Genomic DNA, 19,450 nt, shown 5'->3' on the forward strand with positions numbered 1-19,450 from the left:
GGGAACTCTACTCAATACTCTGTAATGGCCTAGACGGGAAAAGAATCTAAAAGAGAATGGATATATTTATATGCATAACAGATTCACTTTGCTGCACACCTGAAACTAACATAACACGGTAGATCAACTCTACTCCAATAAACATTTTTTTAAAAATATGGCTGCTGCGCAGAATGAAACTGCCAGTGTGATGTGGCCACAGCTACATTAGTGAGCTCTTACACTCTGGCTCCAGGAGCAACACAGTGCTCTTTGCAGACAAGTGAGGTTGTAATTGTGAGGTGTAATTTGGTTGTATCACAAGCGTTTCTTCTTGAGAGAAAATTTGACTGTGGTACAGAAGGATGACTTATATTGGTTTCTGCTTAGAGTGCTCCCACTCAAGTTAAGTCTCATCCCTGGCCTAAGGGGATTGCATCATTTGAGTAAAAACAAGCAGGTAAACCCTGACAATCCTGCCCTCTATCTTTTGTTTTTTCTTCATTGTCATTTGTTCTGAGAACAGTGACACAGTATTTTCAAGAGAGTAACTCCTGGCACTTGGCTCTGGGCTGGGCCATCTGCTCCTCAACATTCAGTGCCCAGGACTCCGGGAACCCCCAGCCGGCCTGGCTGGCAACTGACTGCGAAGAGCACCTCCTTCAAGGAGCCAGCTGCCCAGTCCTGAGCCCAGGAATTTCCTTGGCCAAATCATTTCCATTTCTGGGCAGAAGCTGTTTTAATTCAGCGTCATGAGATTTCAGGTAAGAGATGAGGAGCTCAATGAGGAAATCAGATATTTAAAAATAAAGAGTAGCCCCCCCCCCCAAAAAAAAAAAATAAAGGGTCCCTCTAGTGCTCTCAGTCAAGGTCTCTAAGTCACAGTTTTGTCTTTCTGAGGTCTTCAGCACGCAGCTGGTAGAGGACACGTCCCCCTCTGAGAGGTGCTCAGTGGTGTTTCCCATGAGCCCACCTGAGGCGAACAGCACTCAGGGCAAAGACCAAGTCTGGAGTTCCACCTGAAAGCTTTCCTTCTGGCTCCTTTTAGTTCTGCATTCTCTTCACTCTGTGATCCAATTTCCTCGTTGAAGAACCGAAAGATGACTGCAGCCAGTGTACATGTGTGCTAAGTCGCTTCAGTCATGTCTGACTCTTTGCGACCTTATGGACTATAGCCCACCAGGCTCCGCTGTCCATGGGATTCTCCAGGCAAGGATACTGGAGTGGGTTGCCATGCCCTCCTCCAAGGGACCTTCCTGACCCAGGGATGGAACCTGCATCTCTTATATCTCCTGCATTGACAGGCGGGTTCTTTACCACTAGCTCCACCTGGGAAGCCCAGACTATAGCTGGAAAAGCCCTTCTATCACAGCCTCCCCTGTGTGGTTGAGAAGACTGAGCTCCACTGTGGGAAATGACAGAATTCTAAGACCAGGTAGACCTTGGGGCAGAGCTGGAGTCAGTTGCCAAGTCACCTTGTCTTTTCCCTGCTGAGGCTGCCTCTCTCCAGCGACTGTGCCTTCGTTTGGATTATGCAAATATGGAGCCAAGTTCTCTGCTAGTCTCAAAAGTATTTAAATTGGGCATCAGGGAACTGTGGGTACCCTATTGCCTGCCTCTTTCAGCACCAGCGGAGGCAGCAGTAGCCGTCAGCACAGAACCAGTTTGCTCCCCCAGCAGCTGCCTGGGATTAGGAACCGAATATAAGCTCAACAATTCTATGAATTTCTGAATCTAAAATGTTATCACCATGCTTCTCACAGCATGTGAAGTTATATTGTCTCACCAACTGGTCTGTGAGCTCCCCAAGCAAAGGAACCACATGTCCCCTCTTTCTCAATGTGTCACTTCCCTTATGTGTCAGGAGTGCAATAGTACTGCAATAAAGACCCTGTTGCTGAGAAAGGCTGAGAGCAGGAGGAAAAGGGGGCAACAGAGGATCAGATGGTTGGATCGCATCACTGATACAATGGACACAAGTTTGAGCAAACTCTAGGAGACAGTTAAGGGCAGGGAAGCCTGGCATGCTGCAGTTCATGAGGTCACAGTCGGACATGACTTAGTGACCGAACAACAACAAAATAAACATATGGGTTTGGGTTTAGTGGAGCTGAATCTGGCTTACGGATGAGCCACTTGGAGGTGTATAAACCTCAGCCTCCTGATCTGGGTAAGTTCAGTTCAGTTCAGTCGCTCAGTCGTGTCCGACTCTTTGAGACCCCATGAATCACAGCACACCAGGCCTCCCTGTCCATCACCTACTCCCGGAGTTCACTCAAACTCATGTCCATCGAGTCGGTGATGTCATCCAGCCATCTCATGCTCTGTCGTCCCCGTCTCCTCCCGCCCCCAATCCTTCCCAGCATCAGAGTCTTTTCCAATGATCTGGGTAAAGCAAGGGGTAATTCCTGCCTTGGCCAGAGCACAGGTCAAGCAGCTAGTGCTTGGTACATGGTAAGTGATGGTTCCAGCACATCAGGGGACGTGGGTGCCGTGGACTCTGCATTTCCCAGTCCCTCATTTCTCCGTGGTCCCCTAGGGTGTCCCAGTCACCATAGTACATGAAGTGGAGAGTGCCTGGAAGACCGGTAAGGGTGAAACAGAGCCACCGAATAGTCCTTGCCTCCTGGAGACCTGGGAAGCCTGGGTGAGTGTGGTCTGGGGCTCAGCCCCCTACCCTGCTCACTGCCCTTGCATCACTGCCCAGCCTTGCATCCCCAGCCTAGCTCAGGGCCCTGGGACTCCCCTTTGGGACTTCCCTCTTCCCCAGCTCCAGCCTCAGCTGCCATGGCAACAGATACCAGGGTGACAAAGGAGGTTGCTGGGTCCTGTTTCCTTCTGGTCCTGACAAGGAAGATTTTTCAGACCTCAGAGATTGCACTGCTCTGCACCTATCTGGCCATTTTCTGTGTTCTCGCTCAGGTTGAGCTCAAACTCCCAGCCCTGCCAACAGGACCATGTGTACCAGCCTGACCACTTGTGAGTGGAAGAAAGTCTTCTATGAGAAGATGGAGGTGGCCAAGCCAGCCGACAGCTGGGAGCTCATCATAGACCCCAACCTTAAGCCCAACGAGCTGGCCCCTGGCTGGAAGCAGTATCTGGAACAGCATGCCTCAGGCAGGTAAGAGGTGGGGTGTGAAGGGCTGTGGAGAGCCCTGTGACACAGTCCTGGGGGCACCTTCCAAGAGGAGGCAGAGATGCGTGGAGCCCCATTCTAGAGTCAACTCAGGTTAGAGGTTAGAGGCCAGAGAAGGAACTGCCAGGTGGGTCAAACCAGCTTTGATTCTAATCCCAGCTATACCACTAACTCCCTGAGTGTTCCTAGCAAGTTGTGTTCTGTCTCTAGGTCTGCATTTTCCATAGTAAAGAGCTGTGATTCTTCAATGCTCCTGCAGTCTCTGACATTTTAAATGTTTTCACATGTTCCTAATTTCTTAAAGATTGGTAGGAACAAAGCGGAGGAGGCCATGTGGTCCACTGGGGAAAGCCTTAGCTCTTTCTGGTCCTAGGTCTGTGCAGTCAACTCAGTGAAATCAGATTTGAATACAAAAGCATTTATTGTTCACCTGCTAAGTTCTAGAAACTGGCTTTGAAGCTAACAACTGTGAATTAGGGCAAATCCTTTTCCCTGCGTTGTTTGTTTTCACATTTTCAAAACCAGAGTGGGCCTGAGGTAATCAAATCTCTTCCAGCTCTTTTACCTATGGGTCTATGACAAAAAGATCTTTGGGCAGGAGTCCAGTCGGTCCTCAGGGCACAGCATCACATACGGTATAGGAGCTCCATGTCTTTCACACAGCAAGGGAACCTTGGGTCAAGAGGACTCATCCATCTGAAGTCCACTTGCCTCTCCCTCTTCTAGATCACGGTTGGGGTTGGGGCCAACAGAATGCCCTGCCCAAACTGCCTCAAGTTCATCTCCAGGATCTAAGTGGGACTCTTCCCTGGGTCCACTGAATTAAGGGCAGATGGTAACCCTAGGCTCCTGAGGAGGCCAATAGGTGGCTGTGTTCTGGGGGTGTAAACACACAGAACCTGGACACACAGACTAGGCTGTTCACACAAGCTTGCTTGCCTGTGGAGCTCCTTGTGGCATTGGGGGTGGGACAGAAAGAGGCAGGCTGTGGGTGGGGAGCTTACACTTGTACTCCTTCCCCAAACCTGCAAATGTTAGCGCAAACCTGACTGTAGGACAAAGAGAGGCAGGGGTTGATTGGCTCATTTCAACTTAAACCCACGCAAGACACCTCTGATGGGCACCTGTTATGGGCTGGGCCCCAGCTGTCTCTGACTAGCTGTGTGTGTGCAGAGGGTTCTCTTTCCAAGAAATGAAAGGCTGACTAGATGATCCTAAGTTTCCCTCCAACTGGCTCCAGTGTTTTGAGATATAAGACCTGAGGTCTGGCTTGAGGGAGGGAAAAGATCTCCGGATTGGCTTAATTTTAAAAGGTGCAGAAGGAGGAGATTGACAATGTGAAGCTCTGAGCTGGCAAGTGGGAGGGGTGGAAGGGCTGGAAACTCAGCTGCAGGGGCCCAGCAGGTTGGAGGCTGAGCCCCACAGGCTCGGGCTCCTCTCGCCTCAGGGCTCAGCTGGTTCTACTTCTCGCTCCCAGCGGGCCTCAGGTGGGGCTCGAGAAGCATCACCCTTGTGCATATTCTGCACAGAGACTTTCCCTACCTGTAAGCATTGGGACTCAGTAACCCTGCTTCCCTGCAGCTCTGGCCCTGCACAAGGCGGCAGGATGGAGGGGAACACTCCCTGCTGGCTCAGGACCAATGAGGATGCTCTGGCCTGCCAACCCTGTCTCAGGCTGCATTGGCTCCTGTGCTGCGCTTGTGCTGCCTGTGCGCCCTAGGGTTTGGGGCCATGATTGGCTTCATCTCCATTCCACAGCCTGGGCTGCGTGGTGCTTGGCATCACAGTAGGTGCTGTGCAGGACCTGTTGGACTGAATTGAGCTCTTCATCAGAGGTCCTTCAGAGCTATTTACAGGGGTCTTGGAGAGGGTCAGCAGTGAGGGCAGACACAACTCAGTGGACCCCAGATTGCCATAAAGCCTCAGGAACAGGGCCCTGGAAGAGCGTTATCTCGGGGATGGAAGGTGTGCAAGTACTGGGGAGAGCTGAGATGAAGCCTAAGCCATATGAGCCCCAGGCCACTTCCCTTGTATTTCCTGAGGCTGAAACCCAAAGGGGCCTGGTTAGACAAAGCAGCCGGTGTGTGTATAAATGTGATATGCATATGTGTGTGGAGGGCCTGTGTGTACATAAATGCGCATGTGTGTATATGTGTGTGGAGGGGTATGCAAACCAGGATACACCTTCCCAACCTCTGCTGCAGCCCTGGATTGGGATCTAAGGATGATCTGTCAAGGGACAGGAGAGTGTGCTTTGTGAAGGTATGCAGACCAAATGCTATAGTCTTTTGCCTGCTGGCCCATCTCACCCATCTGCCTGCCTGTCCCGTGAATTCTCTGTGTCCTGTGTTTGAGACAGCTAGAGGCAAGTCTTTGCCCCAGAGCAGAAAGGATGCATGAGTGAGATGTGTGGTCATCCCCTTTATGAGTCATGAGAGGTCTGAGCAGGAGGATTCTTATTGGACACAATTATCCTGCATTTCACAGATAAGAAATAAGGTCCAGACTGGCCGGAGTGACCCTCGGCAGCATCCAGACCCATGTCAGGCCAAGGGAGGGTACACAGGAGGTAGGCTGGAGAGCAATGCTGGAGGCCAGATGGCTCCAGTGTCTGGCTTATGAGGATGCTGTCCTAGGCCTAGGGGAGTTCTCCAAGAAGAGGGGGAGACGCCGGCTCAGGCACTAATGTACCCAGGGGGCAGTAAACATGCCACCTTGACTTCTAGGCACAGGCACCCGGGGCCCTTCCTTTCCAGGCTCCTCCAGGAGGGCTGTCTGGAAGGGAGGCCCACCTTGTCCATCCCTGTCTCTCGTCCCCGCAGGTTCCACTGCACCTGGTGCTGGCACACCTGGCAGTCAGCCAACGTTGTCATCCTTTTCCACATGTACCTGGATCGCGCCCAGCGGGCGGGCTCGGTGCGCATGCGCGTCTTCAAGCAGCTGTGCTATGAGTGCGGCACGGCGCGGCTGGACGAGTCGAGCATGCTGGAGGAGAACATCGAGAACCTGGTGGACAACCTCATCACCAGCCTGCGCGAGCAGTGCTACGACGAGGACGGCGGCCAGTACCGCATCCACGTGGCCAGCCGCCCGGACAGCGGGCAGCACCGCAGTGAGTTCTGCGAGGCCTGCCAGGAGGGCATCGTGCACTGGAAGCCCAGCGAGAAGCTGCTGGAGGAGGAGGCGACCTTCTCCGGTGCCTCCAAGTCAAGGGCCCAGGAGGGATCTGGCTACAACTTCTTCTCGCTTCGCTGGTGCCTCTTCTGGGCCTCCCTCTGTCTGCTCGTTGTCTACCTGCAGTTCTCCTTCCGAAGATCGACCTTCCTTTAGTGCCGCTGGTTGGGGGTTGGGGAGGGCTCGTGGGGGTGAGAGTGGGGATGCATGGGGTGCAGTTCTGGTCCTGCTTCTGCTGCAGATTCAGTTTATGACGCTGGGCAGCCCAGTTACCTCTCTGGACCTGCAGAGGTTTATTACCCTGCAGAGTGAAAGTTGCTCCAGGGGGTACTTAATAATCCTTCCATTAAAACTCACAGTAATGGGGGCATGGAGAGAAGAGTCTAAGGTGGATTTAGAACTCTCCAGGTCTGGTGTTAGTACTTATCTCACAGAGGGCAGTCCCTCCCTCCACCTCCATCTCTACCCCTTCTTTGCTTCATTTCCATATCCCATATCCCCTTAGGACCCCCTTAGGTCCAGTCTTGTCCCTGCCTGATTCTCAAGTTCATCTTCAGTTGCTTCTGAGCATCCCACCATGATTCCCTTTGGGGCGGGCTGTGGCTCCACCCAAGGCATCTTCAATCAATATTCAATGTGTCTTCACCCTGTCCCTCTCCTGGAGAGCCAGCTCCCACCATTCTGAAAAGCACCATTTTTTCTTTTTTTAACTCTGATGCTCCAGTCTGCTTGGCTGGAATTATTTAGAACTGTACTGTCCAATACTGTTAGTCATTAGCCATACATGGCTAAGTTTAAATTAATTAAAATAAAATGAAAAATTCAGTTCCTGAGTTGTACCAGCCATATATCAAGGACTTAGTGGCTAGTGGTACTGTGCAGATATAGAACATGTTCACAGAAACTTCTACTGAATAGTACTTGTCTAGAATTTGAAATTCCCATGTCAGTGTATGTGGTCTCATAAAATAAGAGGTGGGTACAGGTTTAAAGTATCTGCAGTCCGAAGCCTTCTGGGTACAGGGACAGGTGGTGGGGTACAGATACACAAATAAACACGTATCCTCTGTGCTCTGTCAGTTGACTGGAATTCTTGAATCCCAGTGTTACCTAAATTTATTTCCTGGGAAGGAGGCCTCGTAAATGTTCACCGCAAGTGATGACTCTGTGTTTGTGTGTGTTGGTTTTGGCCTTGGGAGAATGTATTCCTGTGCTCTGCAGAAGTATGTGAGCTGTGGCACCACTGTTTACATGTGGTGTAGTATGATGTGTGATATTGCCATCCTGTATGGAAATACCTCGTAGAAGATTCTATAGCTGTTCTAAATGCGGGGGATGCTGAGGGAAAGGGCAGGTGAGGCAGATCTGGGGTTGTGAATCTTCCAGGTGACACTGGGGCTGTGTACCTCCATTGAGGGCAGGCAATGACCAGGGGGACACACGAACAGTGGAGACAGCGCCTGTCTGCCAAACCTTCCCCCTTGCCCAGTCCACGAGATTGCCCCTGAAGGAGAACGCATTTGCTTTATCTGTTCTCTCAGGCATAGCTGTGACTTGGATGAGTTGACTCGGTAATTTGGTTATCTGGTGTCAGATAACCCTGTGCTTATTATTATCTGGAATAGTAAAAGAAACTCTCCCATTCACACTCTGAGTTGTCTTGTGACATTCACACCTTTCTATAGCTCACCTTTAGAGCTTCTGCCCCAAGTAGGGCCTGAAAACTGAAGATGGGAGTTCAAGGTAGTGTGTTTGTCTGGATGTGATTCCAGAGATGGGCTCCTGTGGACACTGTTGTCACCTGTACACTTATGTGCAGGCTGGCTTTACCTTTCTCTGGCTTTGGCAGAGGGCTTCTGGTGACTTGTCCAGATTCCTCCATGGACCTGGACGAGCAGAGAACTAGGCTGTCTGAGAAAATCTACATTTCTTTCTCCTGGGTGCAGTAGAGGCACAGGAAAAGTTCAGGCTGGTGCATTTGTAATCTAGTGGGCATGTGGGGTTGTATTCACCTCTCCCAGTCACAGAGGAGGTTCAGCTGGGCCTGGGCCTCTGCAGAGCATGTGCCTCAGTAGTGTTGCTCAACCACAGACACGAGGTGGCTTCTGGGAAGATGAACACGGCAGTCCAGGAATCATGAGGTTTCCTGAGGTCTCCAACTGTTCCCAGCTTGATAAAGCAGCACCAGCAGCATCTATTACTGAAATTGTGATGTGTGAGGTTAGGGCTAGACTGCTGAGATTTCGTCAGGGGGAGAGTTCGCCAGGCCTCAGGTGGATCAGCAAAGGTGGAGCCTCTGAGGTGCGCCTGGGGGTTGAAGAGCCACTAAAAATGGAGTGGGGGTGAGGGGAATAGAGTAGGTGGAATGAGATGAGATCTGAGGAAAATTCTAGGAGATGAACATCATCTCCTTTAGCAATCCCTTCTTTCCAGTGTTATTACACCTGTATCTTCTTCATATTTAACTCAAATGAAACTGACCCGACTTCACATCCCCTCCAACTACTGCTGCTGCTGCTGCTGCTAAGTCACTTCAGTCAGGTATTTTTAAAAATTCCCTCAAAGACATGCTTCTCAAAGAGTAGATTATATTTATCTCTACGTCCTATGTCCTCCTTAATTCTTGGGAGTCTCATTTCACGTCCTTAGAACTGTCACCCTGCACCCCATTGCCAAACCGTCTCTGCCTCACTACTGCCTTTTGCTCTCCCTCCTTGAAGGTTCCAGGTCAGCATTTGCTCCCTAGTCTCCTACTTCTGTTTTCTCTCTGCTGCTATGGCATTCTTTCCGTCAGCATCCCTTACGTTCCCTGGGATTCTCTCGCCCTGCTCATTTCCTGTTATATACACCCCCCATGATTTAGGTGTTCACTACATATGAACTTCTGGTTCTTATCGATTCTCTAACTATTTCTACCGAACCCCAGATCTCCACATCAATTGACCTTTCCACCAGGAGTTGCCTCAGCATGACCAAAGCTGATCTCATCATTCTGCCATCCAAATTTGCTCCTCCTTTTAGAAATCAGGTATTTATCTCCTGACCTCTCGTACCACCCTCCCCACCTTGGACGAATTGGTCACCATGCCCTGTTGATTGCTCTTCCCAAGTACCTCCAGGGTTGATCTTCTTTCTTTTCTCCCTGTTTACTGCTACCTGAACTCATCATTTGTATGCCTTGCCTCTGTAGTCTCCTTCATTATCATCATGGCTGTAGCCTCCCCCACAGCCCATAGCCCACCCTCCACCCTACCACTATCCCGGGGTTATTTTCTAATAATCTACATGGTTGAGTCACTCCCTTGCTTACACTCTTTCCTGCTAATGGATGAAACTCTCATTAGCCAGCCACACCTCATTTCCAGATTCTAATAATACATATCATTTATTGAGAAGGACTCAAGAAACACTTGCTGTTATGATCGTTTACTGTGTGTGAGGCGCTGTGCTAAGCCCCGGGAGATGTTAGGATCTCACCCCTTGAAGCTACCTCTGCTACTGCATTTTGCATATTTTCACCATTTGCATGTGTACCTGTCCCCCACTGTCACCTGTTTTCTATCTGTCTATCCCCAGGACCTGACACAAAGTCACTGCTTAATCAGAATGGTTGACTGACTAAATTCTTGCCTTGTTGCTGCAATATTCTCTACCACATCCTTGTTCCCACTGAGAACAATCCTGTGCATTTCATGTATTGTGATACCCCAGCTGGAAATGAAGGGAATGCAGACTTCAGGTCAGCTAGTATTTTTAATCTCCCCTTAGTAACAGCCCGTGAAATAGGCACTATGATTATCCACACTTACAGGGGGAAAACAGGCTTAGTGAAATGTCGAGTTAGTGAGCTGGTTAGTTTGTCTGTTACAGGACCCAGGATTCCAAGAAATAAAGAACTAAATAAGCCCATTTGGGCTCAATATATTATATTTGTTATATATATTGAGACTCAGCTCAGATCCTGGACAAAGACCACAGCGCTTTGCCAGAGGGCAGAGGCACCCATGAACATTTGGATGACAGCTGGACCTGAAGGTGGGTGGAACGGGAGTGGAGTGGGGTGGGGTGGGGTGTCAGAGTCCGAGTTCTAAAACCTGGAAGCAGAAATGTCTGAAAAATGTGCAAAAATTGCCTGCTAGTTTGGCTGACAAGAGGTTTAGGAGAGAACTTACTCAGATACTTGGTGTGAAATTAACCCTGTGGGCACAGACGTTTGTCCCTGTGATGTGGAGTGGATATTTGTTCCTCATCTCTCATGAAGCCCATGGAGCCAGTCAAAAGAGGCTGTCTTCTTGCTTTCTTTACTAACTCTTTTATACCCTGTAACAGCATCTGTGTTGTAGGTGTTACAGGAAGGCATTGCACTATAACCTCTGTGTGTCTCTTTGTGCTGTTTTCACACCACTAAGTCAACATATCTGGCTTTCGTTAATTGCTGGTTGGCAGTTCCTTGCAGAGTATCTGATGAAGAGGACAGTGAGGCATGGAAAGGAATTTGTACTAGACTCAGGATCTCTAGGCACTCGTCTAACAGCGCAGTGGAGTGAGTCAATGCAGACCCATTACCAACCCAGGAAAAACTGCATGGAGTATATCCTATGGTTACACACGTTATCCTTCCATTTTCATCCGTAAGTCAACATCTGTCTGCTCTGGTCTGTTTCTCTCCTGGTAGTCCTAAGTTCTAGGGTCACAAAGATAATTAGACATAGTCGCTGCCTTGGAGGGCTCACAATGTGTGCTAGTCAATGCTAGGAAAGGGACAATTTTAGTCATACTTGGGGAAAGGAGTTAGGGATGGTTTCTTAGACCAGTCATGCAGGGGTATATTTTGTAGAAGTGGTCAGGGAGTCAAGGGTGGGTCTCAGAGGGAGCTAAGGGCATGCCATGCTGAGTGAACAAAAAAGAACACCCATGGACTTCCCTGGTCATTCAGTGGTTGAGAATCCACCTGCCAATGCAGGGGACACAAGTTCAATCCCTGCTCCAGGAAGATTCCACATGCCCTTGAGCAACTAAGCCCATGCATCACAACTACAAAGCCTGAACTCTAGAGCCTGTGAGCCACAGCTACTGAAGCCTGAACGCCGTAGAGCCCATGCTCCCTAACAAGAGAAGCCACCTCAGTGAGAAGCCAGCACACTGCAGCTGGAGAGTAGCCTCCACTTGCCGCAGCTAGAGAAAAGCCTGAGTGAAGCAACAAAGACCCAGCACAGCCAAAAATAAGTGAATAAATTAGAAAAAGAAAAAGGGAGACCTAGAGACAGAGCTTATTTTATGCTCAGGAAGAGCGTTTTGTTTCTACACTGAAGGTGAATCACCTTTTTATGATTTAAATATGCACATATCCACATTCTTCATATACATTTAGTAGATTCATTAAATAAGAATAAATGTCCCTGAAAAATAAAATATATAAAACTTTGGATTATGTATGCATATGTGTCTGCTCATATATCAACGTGTTTACATGAAAGGTGAGAAAGAGAGAAACACCCCTGGGAGCCAACCTGGCATTCACAGATGGCCCTAGTGCTCTCCTGTTGAGCATAACTCCACAGAGCAGCAGTTTCAGACTAGACTACTCTGGTATGATGCTACATCAAGGCAAGCATAAGGGGATTTCCCTGATGGTCCAGGGGCTAAGACTTCATGCTTCCAATGCAGGGGGCCTGGGTTCGATCCCTGGTCAGAAAACTAGATCTTGCATGCCACAACCAAGAGCCTGAACGTGGCAATGAAGATTCCGTGTGCTGCAACTAAGACTCAGCATAGTCAAATAAATTAAAGAAGACCACTCTGTAGTCTCATCTGAATATGAATAAGAGCACAAACATGGTTTACAACACAAAAATGACTAACAGCCTCCTATTCTGGCCAAAATGATATTGGCTGCTATCTTACCAGTCACAACTTCAGCCTTGTTCCTGTCTGTCTTCTCACTGTCTAGATATCTAATCATAAAACGTTCTCCACTTTCTTCCAACATCTAAACCAGAGCAAAGTCTTTTATGTGATCCTCCCCTTAGCTGACACCAGCCCCAATGCTAGAGTGTGTCCTTTGCAAACCATCTTGCTAAGATGCTTCATGGTTCCCAAGGGCATTCTCATTCTTTGCAATGAGCCAAAGAATTCAACATTGTTCAGTGACACAAGTGTTTCTGATGGTCTTCTGACTGTGGAATATCAGCAAAGAGATGATATATCTCTTCTTTATCCATGGGGTACACAGATATCTCAATGAACTTAAAAAATAAGACAAAACTGTGCAGAAAAAGATTTTTTCCTGTGAGAAACTTAACTGAGAAAACTAAACAGCTCAGTTCAGTCAGTCCAGTTGCTCAGTGGTGTCCAACTTTTAGCAACCCCATGGACCATAGCATGCCAGGCCTCCCTGTCCATCACCAACTCCTGGAGTTCACTCAAACTCATGTCCATTGAGTCAGTGATGCCATTGAACCATCTCATCCTATGTCGTCCCCTTCTCCTCCTGTCTTCAATCTTTCCCAGCATCAGGGTCTTTTCAAAAGAGTTAGCTCTTCACATGAAGTGGCCAAAGTATTGGAGTTTCAGCTTCAGTATCAATCCTTCCAATGAACATTCAGGACTGATCTCCTTTAGAATAAACTGGTTGGATTTCCTTGCAGTCCAAGGGACTCTCAAGAGTCTTCTCTAACACCGCGGTTCAAAAGCATCAATTCTTTGGTGCTCAGCTTTCTTTATAGTCCAACTCTCACATCCATACAGGACTATTGGAAAAACCATAGCTTTGACTAGACGGACTTTGTTGGAAAAGTAATGTCTCCGCTTTTGAATATGCTGTCCAGGTTGGTCATAGCTTTTCTTCCAAGGAGTAAGCGTCTTTCAATTTCATGGCTGCAGTCACCATCTGCAATGATTTTGGAGTTCAAAAAACTAGTCTGCCACTGTTTCCCCATTTATTTGCCATGAGGTGATGGAAACGGATGCTATGATCTTAGTTTTCTGAATGTTGAGTTTTAAGTCAATTTTTTCATTCTCCTCTTTCACTTTCATCAAGAGGCTCTTTAGTTCTTCTTCACTTTCTGCCATAAGGGTGGTGTCATCTACATATCTGAGGATATTGATATTTCTCCCAGCAATCTTGATTCCAGCTTGTGCTTCATCCAGTCCGACAATTTTCGTGATGTACCCTGCATATAAATTAAACAAGTAGGGTGACAATATATAGCCTTGACACACTTCTTTCCCAATTTGGAACCAGTCTGTTTTTCCATGTCCAGTTCTAACTGATGCCTCTTGACCTGTATACAGATTTCTCAGGAGGCAGGTCAGGTGGTCTGGTATTCCCGTCTCTTTCAGAATTTTCCACAGTTTGTTGTGATCCAAATAGTCGAAGGCTTTGGCACAGACAATAAAACAGAAGTAGATGTATTTCTGGAACTCTGTTTTGTTGATGATCCAACAGATATTGGCAACTTAATCTCTGGTTCCTCTGCCTTTTCTAAATCCAGCTTGGACATCTGGAAGTTCATGGTTCATGTACTGTTGAAGCCTGGTTTGGAGAATTTTGAGCATTACTTTGCCAGTGTGTAAGATGAGTCCAATTGTGCGGTAGTTTGAGCATTCTTTAACGTTTCCTTTCTTTGGGATTAGAATGAAAACGGACCTTTTCCAGTCCTGTGTCCACTGCTGAGGTTTCCAAATTTGCTGGCATATTGAGTGCAGCACTTTCACAGCATCATCTTTCAGGATTTGAAATAGCTCAACTGGGATTCCATCACCTCCACTAGTTTTGTCTGTAGTGATGCTTCCTAAGGCCCACTTGACTTCACATTCCAGGATATCTGGCTCTAGGTGAGTGATCAAACCATCATGATTATCTGGGTCTTGAAAATCTTTTTTGTATAGTTTTTCTGTGTATTTTTGCTACCTCTTGTTAATATCTTCTGCTTCTGTTAGGTCCATACCATTTCTGTCCTTTATCGAGCCCATCTTTGCATGAAATATTCCCTTGGTATCTCTAATTTTCTTGAAGAGATCTCTGGTCTTTCCTATTCTGTTGTTTTCCTCTATTTCTTTGCATTGATCACTGAGGAAGGCTTTCTTATCTCTCCTTGATATTCTTTGGAACTCTGCATTCAAATGGGTATATCTTTCCTTTTCTCCTTTGCCTTTTGTCTCTCTTCTTTTCACAGTTGTTTGTAAGGCCTCCTCTGCAACCATTTCGCACATCTTTTTCTTGGGGATGGTCTTGATTTCTGCCTCCTGTACAACGTCACGAACTTCTGTCCATAATTCTTCAGGCACTCTATCAGACCTAATCCCATGAATCTATTTGTCACTTCCACTACATAATCGTAAGGGTTTTGATTTAGGTATTACATGAATGGCCTAGTGGTTTTCCCTACTTTCTTCAATTTAAGTCTGAATTTGGCAATAAGGAGTTCATGATCTGAGCCACAGGCAGCTCCCAGTCTTGTTTTTGCTTCTCCATCTTTGGCTGCAAAGAATATAATCAATCTGGTTTTGGTATTGGCCATCTGGTGATGTCTATGTGTAGAGTCTTCTCTTGTGTTGTTGGAAGAGGGTGTTTGCTATGATCAGTGTGTTTTCTTAGCAAAACTCTATTAGCCTTTGCCCTGCTTCATTCTATACTGCAAAGTCAAATTTGCCTGTTACACCAGGTATTTGTTGACTTCCTACTTTTGCATTCCAGTCTCCTATAATGAAAAGGACATCTTTTTAGGGTGTTAGTTCTAAAAAGTCTTGTAGGTCTTCACAGAACTGTTCAACTTCAGCTTCAGCATTACTGGTTGGGGCATAGACATGGATTACTGTGATATTGAATGGTTTGCCTTGGAAATGAACAGAGCTAATTCTGTCATTTTTAAGATTGCATCCAAGTACTGCACTTTGGACTCTTTTGTTGACTATGATAGCTACTCCATTTCTTCTAAGGGATTCTTGCCCACAGTAGTAGACATAATGGTCATCTGAGTTAAATTCACCCATTCCAGTTCATTTTAGTTTGCTGATTCCTAAAATGTCGACGTTCACTCTTGCCATCTCCTGTTTGACCACTTCCAGTTTGCCTTGATTCATGGACCTAATATTCCAGGTTCCTATGCAATATTGCTCTTACAGCATTGGACTTTACTTACATCAGCAGTCATATCCACAACTGGGTGTTGTTTTTGTTTTACTTTTGTCTCTTCATTCTTTCCTGAGTTATTTCTACACTGATCTCCAGTAGTATATTGGGCACTTACCATCCCAGGGAATTCATCTTTCAGTGTCCTATCTTTTTGCCTTTTCATACTGTTCATGGGGTTCTCAAGGCAAGAATACTCAAGTGGTTTGCCATTCCCTTCTCCAGTGGACCACATAGCATTTAAGAATTTGGAAATTGAAAATGGGTGTTTCTAAGTCTTAGAAAAAATATGAAATAGAATATATCTGTAGTTTAGTTAGAAAAGCAAAACTACAAAAAGCATTTGTAGTTTTCACATATAAAATTATTTGTTTTATCACTTCTTAATTCTTTTTTTGGCATTTAAAAGATTTTCTTATTTGGGGGATAGTTGCTTTGCAGGGGCTTCCTTTGTGGCTCAGCAATAAGGAATCCATCTGCCAATGCAGGAAATGAAGTTTCAGTTCTTGGGTGGGGAAAATCCTCTGGAGGAGGAAATGGCAACCCACTCCAGTATTGTTGCCTAGGAAATCCCATGGACAGAGGAACTTGGTGGGATACAGCCCATGGGATTGCAGAAGAGTCAGACATGACTTAGTGTCTAAACAAGAGCAACAGCAATTGCTTTACAATGTTGTGTTAGTTTCTGCTGTACAACATGAATCAGCTATAAGTCACATATATCCCCTCCTTTCGAGCTTCCCTCCCACTTCTTAATTCTTTAAAAACTTATTTTACAGTACTGTTCAACTTTTAAAAATCATTTTCCCCTAGAAAGTTATACAAATGTCTATTCTTCTGAGTACATTTATATTTTTAGGAAATATTACTACATTTTCATCCACATTCTTATATCTATTTCAAGAAAGGTTCATAAGCTCTTATTTCTTTTGGTTGGTGGGGAAGAATTTCACATACCTTCTTTCCTGTAAACTTGGATTTCCAGTTCTGTTAGAATAGTCTAGTATTCTATAACTAAATTAATAAAATAGTTTATAGCTCATATATTTTCTTTCAAGAATTATGTTAGACAAATGCGTTATGTTTCATAATATTAATTGAAGAATCTACTCATAAATATATGCAGAATACATTATGAGAAACGCTGGGCTGAATGAAGCACAAGCTGGAATCAAGATTGCCGGGAGAAATATCAATAACCTCAGATATGCAGATGACACCACCCTTATGGCAAAAAGTGAAGAAGAACTAAAGAGCCTCTTGATGAAAGTGAAAGAGGAGAGTGAAAAAATTGGCTTAAAACTCAACATTCGGAAAACAAAGATTATGGCATCTGGTCCCATCTCTTCATGGCAAACAGATGGGGAAACAATGGAAACAGTGGCAGACTTTAGGATTTTTGGACTCCAAAATCACTGCAGATGGTGAGTGCAGCCATAAAATAAAAAGATGCTTACTGCTTGGAAGAAAAGTTATGACCAACCTAGACAGCATATTAGAAAGCAGAGACATTACTTTGCCAAAAAAGGTCCGTCTAGTCAAGGCTATGGTTTTTCCAGTGGTCATGTATGGATATGAGAGTTGGACTATAAAGAAAACTGAGAGCCGAAGAATTGATGCTTTTGAACTGTGGTGTTGGAGAAGACTCTTGAGAATCCCTTGGACTGCAAGGAGATCCAACCAGTCCATTCTAAAGGAGATCATTCCTGGGTGTTCATTGGAAGGACTGATACTGAAGCGGAAACTCCGATACTTTGGCCACCTGATGCGAAGAGCTGACTCATTGGAAAAGACCTTGATGCTGGGAAAGATTGAGGGCAGGAGGAGAAGGGGACGACAGAGGATGAGATGGCTGGATGGCATCACTAACTCGATGGACATGGGTTTGAATAAACTCTGGGAGTTGGTGATGGACAGGGAGGCCTGGCGTGCTGCAGTCCATGGGGTCGCAAAGAGTCGGACACGACGGAGCGACTGAACTGAACTCTTAAATATTATAGATTTATTCCTCCTCATCATCATTATTCCAGCCCACTGTACTTTAGAATTCTTTATTCTGACTTATTCTCTTCCTTTTTTATGTTTGTGAGTAATATTTTCAGGGAGAGAAAGAGTATGTGATTGACCTTGTATTGCTCTTATCCCCCTAAATATATCGGTCAAGTTTTAATTTTTATTATTACAATCTTTTTTTTTCTCTCAAAACTTGGTATGTATTTTTTCAGTGTCTTCTGGAATTTACTGAGATAGGGAAAAAAACCATTATCAACCTAATTTTCCTTCCGTTTACATTGCTTAATGTAATATAAAAAACTGATGCAATAGCCTTACAAATCTTGTACAGACTGTAAGTTAGAGAGTTTTTGCTCTGTTTATTTTATTGTTTCCTGTAGTAACTTTGTCCATAGGAGACAGGGAGGCATTTACTCTGATTCTTTGGACTGTTTTCGTGTATCTCCCCAGGTATCAGCCTGAAGCCATACCCCATTCTCTCCCTATTTCACATTTATTTATGTCAGTGAGGAATTTGGAATGTTTGGAAGGTTTGCAAAAATAGGGGCATGGGCTGAGTTCACCATCTTGAAACTGCGAAGAGTTGACTCACTGGAAAAGACTCTGATGCTGGGAAGGATTGGGGGCGGGAGGAGAAGGGGACGACAGAGAAGGAGATGGCTGGATGGCATCACCAACTCTGTAGACATGAGTTTGAGTGAACTCCAGGAGTTGGTGATGGACAGGGAAGCCTGGCGTGCTGTGATTCATGGGGTCGCAAAGAGTCGGTCACGACTGAGCGACTGAACTGAAATGAAGTTGCATTTAAAAAGTCTAGTCCTGTAAACTCCTTTGAATATTCATCAGAATAAGATTGTTGTTGTTTAGAAGGGAAGTTGTGTCCGACTCATTTGTGACCTCATGCCAGTCTCCTCTGTCTGTGGGATACTGGATTGGGTTGACATTTCCTTCTCTAAGAGGTCTTCCCGATCCAGGGATTGAACCTGTGTCTGCTGCATTGGAAGGCAGATTCTTTACACTTAGCCATCAGCGAAACCTCTTAGAATAAGACAGTTAGAAGTAAATAACTGATATAGATTTAGATGAATATTAGTTCAGTTCAGTTCAGTCGTGTCTGACTCTTTGCGACCCCATGATGACTATTAAGTGATCTTTAAATCATTATGTCTTAATAATAAATATACTCTTTGGATTTGGGGTCCACACAGATAATCCAGGATGATCTCATCTTGACATCTGTAATTTAATTATATCAGCAAAGACCTCCCCCCCTCCCCAAATAAAGTCACAATCACAGGATATGGGGTTAAGACATGGACATATTTTGGGGAGCCACCATTCAACCCACCAGTTAGTAAACACTGCTGCTTCAAAAGAGTAGGGATATAAGTTGCCTAACAAGTGTAGGCCCCTGGCTTTAAAACAGCAATGAAACCCTCTAAAACTATAGAAAGCAGAGCAGAGGAGATGTGAACACCAACACCCCAGTGGCAGGGCCTGTGGCTTGCGCCCCACTAGGGTCTCACAGTAGAGGGAGAGATGCAACCTGGGAATTCCAAGTCCAGGCAGAGGGCAGGCAGGTGGGCCATGGCCCAAGGCAGAGCCTTTCAAACTTTTTTATGACTCAGTAGTGGGTCACATAGTTAATTTAGTGGGTCATAACCGGCATTAAAGAAAAAAAGAATTAGGAAAGAATAGGAAATACCAGAGTGAATTGTAAAGGTTAAGTACTGTTTTGAGAAACTTGTGTGCAGGTATGTACATGCACTGCACTGTAATGTAAAATGCATTTCTTACGTAAGATGCAGTCAAAAGTTGGAAAGAGATGGTGTAAGACATGCCAGGTTGGCACTTTACAGCATCATTGGGAGAGCAGTGGACACAAGAATCATGTGTCCTTGCTTCTGGGCACAACGTTGCCAGCGACCTGGGGACAAGGGAACTCTGTCCAAACACAGCAGCGACAACGTGAACAGGAGGGAATTTTCAATGCAGGTGAGACCTTCTTGAAGACA

General features: G+C 46.0%; 1 protein-coding gene across 1 annotated transcript; it reads left to right on the forward strand.

Moving 5' to 3' along the window:
* Positions 1-2,890: 2,890 nt before the first annotated feature.
* Positions 2,891-6,445, forward strand: RTP2 (receptor transporter protein 2). Its single transcript, XM_055418656.1, has 2 exons — positions 2,891-3,100; positions 5,938-6,445. Exons 1-2 carry the CDS (start codon positions 2,937-2,939, stop codon positions 6,443-6,445), a joined length of 672 nt encoding a protein of 223 aa, XP_055274631.1. The 5' UTR covers positions 2,891-2,936.
* Positions 6,446-19,450: the final 13,005 nt, after the last annotated feature.

This window comes from Moschus berezovskii, chromosome 1 (assembly GCF_049115385.1).
Source record: "Moschus berezovskii isolate FMDL1 chromosome 1, NW_MosBer_1.0, whole genome shotgun sequence".
NCBI lineage: Eukaryota > Metazoa > Chordata > Mammalia > Artiodactyla > Moschidae > Moschus > Moschus berezovskii.

Bases quoted from the DNA above. Each gene is read 5' to 3' on its own strand.
- RTP2 (XM_055418656.1), top strand. From the start codon at position 2,937: ATGTGTACCAGCCTGACCACTTGTGAGTGGAAGAAAGTCTTCTATGAG. The intron at 3,101-5,937 runs GTAAGAGGTGGG...TCGTCCCCGCAG, and splicing joins GAACAGCATGCCTCAGGCAG to GTTCCACTGCACCTGGTGCT.